General features: G+C 37.6%; 1 protein-coding gene across 1 annotated transcript; it reads right to left on the bottom strand.

Moving 5' to 3' along the window:
• Positions 1-4140: 4140 nt before the first annotated feature.
• Positions 4141-5790, bottom strand: LOC122995762 (collagenase 3-like). The gene is made up of 7 exons (XM_044371127.1): positions 5656-5790; positions 5361-5469; positions 5121-5249; positions 4874-5008; positions 4603-4762; positions 4382-4485; positions 4141-4250 (listed from the first exon to the last, which is right to left on the bottom strand). The coding sequence occupies exons 1-7, from the start codon at positions 5788-5790 to the stop codon at positions 4141-4143; spliced, it is 882 nt and encodes a 293-aa protein (XP_044227062.1).
• Positions 5791-7730: the final 1940 nt, after the last annotated feature.

Below are 7730 nucleotides of genomic sequence, written 5' to 3'. Positions count from 1 at the left end.
ACATGTGTAAATCATGTGATATGTTGTCTGTTTTTGATGAGAACATAAATCTGTTGTCACAATAGAACAACACTATAAATTTGAATTTAACTTTGTTGGTAAAATGACACATTTGAACCACTCCACAGCTAAAATTAACACTTCTTCGTTTAGAAACAATATGTATATGCTAAATGTCTTTAAATAAGCAGCCTTCTCACCACTCAGGGGTTTTTATTTTTGAAAGCAAATTGTTTTATTGGCATATAAAATTTTCCCCCACCCTTCTGATTTCATCAGGTGGGACAATGATATAGTATGATGCTGTTTGTTGTAAGATTCCATGTTGGGTTTCCTCCCGTCCTCCCCAAGTTTTTGAGTCACCAGCCACCGCTGACACACACACAGCAGATACACAGCATCTATTTCAGTTATCTGCCCTCCATCAGGATTTCATTGTTGTCCTTCTTGCATTCCAGCAAGTCGTTAGCAGGGCCAGTGGAGACGACACGTTTGGAGTTGGAGTCATATTTGTAGTGGACATTCCCCTTGAAGAAGTGCACAAATCCTGTTGGGAATCAAGAATAATTATTGTTAAATATAAAATGTATCAGGGTGCTCAATGTTTACCACGATAATACATTGAAGGTGCTATGAGTAGCGTTTTTTTTATATAATATCTGATTATCATTGGGGCCACTGAGGTTTCTGCATTTTAGGGAATGTTAACTTAAACTTGTTTTATCTTTTTCTTTTATTAACAGGGACTGATTTCTGTCATTCCTTTCACCATCTGTTATCACAAGTAATTGTGAGGATTTGCTTTGTGCACGAACATGATAAATATGATCATGTTTTACAAGCATGCAGGTATGTTTTATCACCCTTAGCCTGTTTGTCTAGTTTTCCTTCCTAATTTAACCTTGATATTCTTTTTCTTTTCTGTACCATGATGCAGTTGAGTTGATGAAGAAAACCAGGTGATGTGAAATGCACTGTTGATATTTTTAAAACTTTAATTTAATGAAAGCTTTCCGTCATCATGCTGTGTATAGAATCTTTTTCTATGACACCTTTTATGAAACTGCAGGCGGAAAAAGAAGTTGATGTAACTACCCTCATAGAAGACAGCTGCATCTATGGGATATGGGATCCCCGGCCACTGCTGCTTTATGAGTGTTGGTGATCCCTCCATCATTTTCTGCTGCTCATCATACCTAGATATTTCACACAAAGAAAACACGGTAGAGCCTTGTCTCTATGTTTTCCTGCTGGCAGGATACAATAAATGTGCACTTTTTGGGGAAAAATGGTTAACCACAGTACCTGCTCTGTTTTTTGACATCAGCAAAGTCATCCTGATTACACACACAGAAGATTACAATTAGCCAAGGCAGTGACAACAAGCCATTCTGTTTAACACAGGAATTTCACATGTTGTTATTATATCAATACCAAAGGAGGAAGTAGTCTAGTCTGGTCTCTAGTATGCACCACAAAAAACTTCACTAACTATGCAGATAATGTGCAAACTGGTCTCTCTTAAAACATAGTTGATATAACTGAAGCTTTTGACACCATTTTATCACTGCTGGACACTTATTTGATAGGTTTCAAGTTTCCACCACAACCTCCCTGTGTCTGCATGGGGAGCCCTACCTGCTGTGTTCACTGCCACAGTCCAGTTCTTCTTTTGGGCCTATCACCAATTCTGAAGTATTTCATGTACTTGATTAGTTTAAACTTCAGACAGTCAACAGGAGCTGACAATCTAGATACTACGTATAGCACTGTAAGATGAGATTTATTTTTGTTAAGAATTATTTTGAAGACTATCTTATTTTAGCATTGTTTCAATGTTTTACATGAGTTGATTAATGGTTCATGACTTGTTAAATTGTTACAATCTTTATATTTTTATGTAAATTAGGAACTATATGACAATACATAGCTTGTCTGCAGTGTTTAAGATAGTTTAGATTGGGCGGAGTGATAAACCGCACAGTGAAGTGATGTATCAATAGTGATGTATGTATTAGTCAGCCCATACCAGTGTGTCCCTAAACTAACTGAGGTTACAGTATCTCCTACAGTTCTAGTTCCTGCCAGGTCAGAGATGGTCATCACTGCTAAACTGGATGGATCACTTAAAGGACTGGTACTTAATGGCTATGCAGGTGTGTTTGAACCATGCTACACTGACCAGTTATCTACTGGTTTTGCATGGACCGTGGCAAAAGCTGAACAAGGTTTCATCTATGTCAAAACAGCTAACCCCTCCAGTGAGGAGTTACATTGTGGCACACAGATAGAAACTTTTCATGCCAGAAAATTGTGTATATTTTAAAGTTAAATGCATCAATCTGGTGCACTTTCAGAGCAGAATTAAGAGACTAGACCTATGAGGAACTTTGTGCTCTTGTAAACAATTTAATCATAAACACATTGGTTGGTTATATTTGTCATGTCACCACAATAATGACCCACTCGCTGTACATTGTCCCTTAAATATTTTTATATATTTGTATAATTTTTTACTTTATACTTTTAAGTTGTTTACATTTATCTTATTTCATTTATCGTATTTCTTTAATTTTAAACTATGTGTTTTTATAGTCCACACCCTTCCTCTTCAGTCTGTAAAGTCTGGATTATGATTATTACAACTGCTGATGATATTAACATACCACTTGTTTAATCCAGATAAGAAGTGCTGCTTGACTACTTAATAGCCTTAACTTTTGTAAACGAGTTCAATTTTTTAAAATTATTTATTTGTCATTGTTAATGTTAGACAATAAAGGTTCTGCACAATAGGAGACCATGAACAGTCATGTACTGTCATGTCATGTACTGTCATGCACATTAACTACACATTGTGGCAACCTCTACATATCCCACTCCTATTGCCCCCACAGTTAAAAATATCTAGAACCGCCTCTGACCAAATTTTGTGCCTGCAAAAGTATTGACATTTCCATCAAGCTCAGCTGCACATTGTAATTAGTGCTGATTAGCAAATGTTAGCATGCCATCATGCTAAACTAACATATTCAACATGGTAAACATTATACCTACTTAAGTCTCAATAGGTATTACAGTATACGGTATTGTAGCTAAGCATTTGCATAATGTAATTATTAGCAGTTTTATCTCTATGTTTCTTGTGTTGTACTACATATTTCCACATCTCTATGATGAAAAGTTACTCTACACTACTGCACTGCACTACTGACTGCTAGTAACTTTGTTCGTCATACATTATATGCTAAAAAACAAATGTCAGTCTTGTTGAGAAAATGCGCAAGCCACATCATGTCACTATCAGTACTCTTTTGGTTTAGCAAAATAACAACAAAATATACTTAAAAATGTACGTAAACAACTTTTATTTGTTAACTCAAGGAGCCAATTTATTTTCACAGTTTTTACATGCATACATTCATATGTGTTGTCACAGTGGTGTTCAAATCTATGCAGACGTGCAATTATGAAAATGATAAAAAATAATTTATGAGTTTTAAGTTACACAAAATGAATGCATCAACAACATAGCAACAGCAACATTTTGAAAAAGAATTACAAATAAAATACAATAAATTAGAATTAAAAAACAAATGTCAGTCTTGTTGAGAAAATGCGCAAGCCACATCATGTCACTATCAGTACTCTTTTGGTTTAGCAAAATAACAACAAAATATACTTAAAAATGTACGTAAACAACTTTTATTTGTTAACTCAAGGAGCCAATTTATTTTCACAGTTTTTACATGCATACATTCATATGTGTTGTCACAGTGGTGTTCAAATCTATGCAGACGTGCAATTATGAAAATGATAAAAAATAATTTATGAGTTTTAAGTTACACAAAATGAATGCATCAACAACATAGCAACAGCAACATTTTGAAAAAGAATTACAAATAAAATACAATAAATTAGAATTAAATTAACTTTGAATAAGTAAAAAAATAAGCAATGGCTGGTGCTGCAAAAATGCAATTTCATTAAAGTATTTTAAAAAAAAGTGTAAGGTGCTGTTTATAAGAAGGGGCATATATCCAGTATATACCCTTAATTCTGTAACAATATAATTAGATATTATAGAATATGTTATTACAAGTTATGTAAACTTTTTAACAACTTCTGTTGTCATCTGGTCTAGAAGTTAGTGCAACGCAAGAAGTAGCTGTTTTCCAGCACACGGAAAAACCTGCCACTCGCCATGCTGTACTCAAACATTTGGGGTCCACTGTAGAGATAAGTGAAACCTGGAGAACAGAGAATCAGTGTTAGTGTCTGTGTTTGATAAAGACTGGAAGGATTCACAGTAACTGTAAACATTCTCTCATTTCAACAGTCCTGATTTGGAAAACTCAGATCAGCCTTGAACGCTACTCACTTCTGTACTGGAAAGCTGCCGTCACCTTGCCGGTCATGCCAGAGAAGGTCTCATCAACACGTTTGGGGAATCCCTTGTCCATAGCCTGTTTGGTCTCATCATAACTACAGACACACAGACAAGAATTAGACCGATTCACTATTTGTACACCATCATGTAAACTATCATCACATCTAAACCAGTCACCTGAATTGATTTCAGATCACGTCATTTGAACACACCTGTAGTAATCTCTGCCCACAAAGAACAGAGTCTTGCGAGAATCCACGTCATACATAGCAGCATCGATTTTCTCCACAGTTATGGGCAGACCAAAACTGGAAATTGTTTTAGGATAGCCAGGTACAAGGTCATAGCCACTGAAAGCCCACACTTTACGATCTGTAAGGAGATTCAAAGAAAATACTTTTTAGTAAACATGTAAGGGTTAATAATGTGCACTTGAAAATAGTGTCAGATTAGGAGTTTTAGGTAGATTAAGAGAACACATACCTTTAAAGAGTAGGACATCATCTGATTGTTTGCTCTCATAAGCAGCATCGATGTTGACAGGGGCATTAGGCCAGAAGGTTGTGATGAGACTTTGCTGAGGTTTATTGCTCTGAGGGTAGCTACGCCAGAAGAAGCAGTGAATACACAAGAACACAAATGAGTTCATAAACCTGCTCATGTGTGAAGAGAAAACACTCAGAATGGACTTCAGTATTCAGATATTTGAGCATTCTATGTCTGCGATACCTGTCTTTGAAGAAGTACATCTCTCCTCGCAGGGTGGCCACAGCGTCCAATACCATGGTAGAATCACAGGCATCAGGGGTGGTGGGAGGCTGAGGTTCAGGCTGGACTGGATCCTTATCAGGGTTTGGACCTGGAGGTTGAATAAAGTCAGAGTAATGTTATGTTCAGGAGTTCCTCAGAGATTTAGGCTGAGTGCTATTTGTGCAAACAGGCAGCTATGAATCGGTCAGTTAGTACTAACCATAGAGAGACTGGATGCCGTTGACATCATCCCGGGGGAGAAGAAAGGTGTCAGGGTTTCCATATGAGTAGTTGGGGTACATGAGAGCACCAGGACTTTTCAAAATATCCTCCAAAAACACAGATATGTCTTTTTTTTTTTTTTAACATAAATACATATATTTACATGTACAGAGTACATTTCAGAGCACATTATTAAGAAACTGAGGAGGACCATGACAACTGCATGTACACTAAAATAAATATGAAAACTGCAAAAAATAAATAAGGCCACAAAATTAGATATTTTCACTTACATGTGTATGTATGTGTGGGGTTTCATGGCCTTTGCAATGTGGTGAGCTACGTGGTAAGACGCCCGGAGAGCTTGTTCTTGTTTGGAGCAAGACGCTGTCAGACACTTCTGTGATGTCCTCAGCTCCTGGAGTCATCTTTGAAAAAACTCCATCGACTTTTCTTTGCATGCGGGATGTTTTGATTCTACATAGCGCTTCACTTTGGATGGTTTCATACTCTCAGTTGCAAGCACTTCACTACATATCACACACTGGGGTTTCTGTCCTTTTTTATCCTCAATGTACGAAAATCCACATTTTAAACACTCCGGGTCATATTTGCACTTCGCCATCTTGCCTCCAAACATCAACACAAATTTAAATACATGCCTGTCAAAATATTTTCGTTTCAAAATAAAAGACAAGTCCAACATCAGATGCGAATTAAATATTATTTATTTATTTTTGACCAGCTGTCCGCAACCCACCCAGAACGGGTCCATGACCTACTTTTGGGTCATGACCCACCAGTTGAGAATCACCGGTCTAGAATGTACAACAACAAATACTGCTATTGCATGGCAATATGAGCATCTTTCATGAGAATTGGACCTATGCGTACAGTGTAGTTAATGCATCATTAATTGGGCAAATATTTAGATGACAAACAAACTGGGTTATTGACATGATAAGACCAGTCAACAGGAGCCAACAATTTATTTTTGTTAAGAACTATTTTGAAGATCTTATTTTGGCATAGTTTCAATGTTTTGCATGAGTTGATTAATGGTTCGTGATTTGTTAAATATATTCTTTATATGTTTATGTAAATTAGGAACTATATCAAAACAGCTCACCCCTACAGTGAGGAGTTACATTGTGGCACACAGATGCCAGAAAACTGTGTACATTTTAAAGTTAAATGCATCAATCTGGTGCACTTTGAGAGCAAAATTAAGAGGTTAGATCTATGAAGAACTTTGTGCTCTTGTAAACAATTTAATCATAAACACATTTGTTGTATAGATATGAATGGTGATGACATGTCCGACTGCAGCTCTGCAGCTCTGCTCCAGCAGCAGACCTGTCAGCTGAACCTGTCGGCTGCAACGCAGCTCCACCAAAACTGGGATTTAGGCTCCACGGCAGACAAGTCCTGTCAGCTGAAGCTTTCCGCTACAGAGCAGTGGCCGACCTTCATTGCAACCGACAGTCTGTCCTGTCTGTCAGCTGATAGACAGTTTTTAAAAAAGATTTTGCCAGCTGATAACTGCAGGAACAGGCAGCTGGAGAGTTGAAGAGCTGCATGAACAGGCACATTTTGAACAGGCACTGCACTAGTCTCTCTACAAAGCAAGGAATCTCTGTCTGTCTGTCTGTATGTATGTACGTATGTATGTTTGTCCTTCACATATCTTGAGAACCATTCATCTGATCAACATCACACCTGGCAGGTGGATTGCTGGGGAATCAAGGAAGTGCAAGGTCGATGTGTGAAGTAGTTTGGATGAGCGGTTCTCGAAAAATATATAAAAAACAATAGTCTGCATGAGAGACATTTAGGGGACGGGCACTGGTAGGTGCTAGGTATTGAGAAATCGCCCATTCCAAACAGGCACATTTTGAACAGGCACTGCACTAGTGATATTAAACTGAATATCTTTGGATTTGGACAGAATGTGACATTTGAAAACATCACATTTATTATAACCAACAATTTAATGACTTTGTGTTGTGTTCATTACTATGGCACAGGGTAAGGGACAAAATTAAGACTACTGAAAAGTTGGTGGAGGCTATTTCCTTGCCAAAGCCAACTACTGATCTGGCCGATGATAAGCCGGCACTGGTAACTGAGAGGCCGGCGGTGGGAATGAGAAGTCAACTATTCATAAGACCAAGGTGGTAACTCATGCATCTAACATAGCAACCCACTGGATCAGCTACTGGCATGACTTGTCATTAGCTTCCGAGGCTAGCAACGTGTCGCTACCCAATTTGTACATTCTGTCAACTCTAAACAAAGATGAGAAGGAAGCGAGATGGCTCACTCGTTAGCTACTTCCATCATCATCTCCAGAAAAACACAATGTGTT

Source organism: Thunnus albacares, chromosome 13 (assembly GCF_914725855.1).
Source record: "Thunnus albacares chromosome 13, fThuAlb1.1, whole genome shotgun sequence".
NCBI classification, from domain to species: Eukaryota; Metazoa; Chordata; class Actinopteri; order Scombriformes; family Scombridae; genus Thunnus; species Thunnus albacares.
This window is presented reverse-complemented; position numbering and strand designations above follow the sequence as displayed.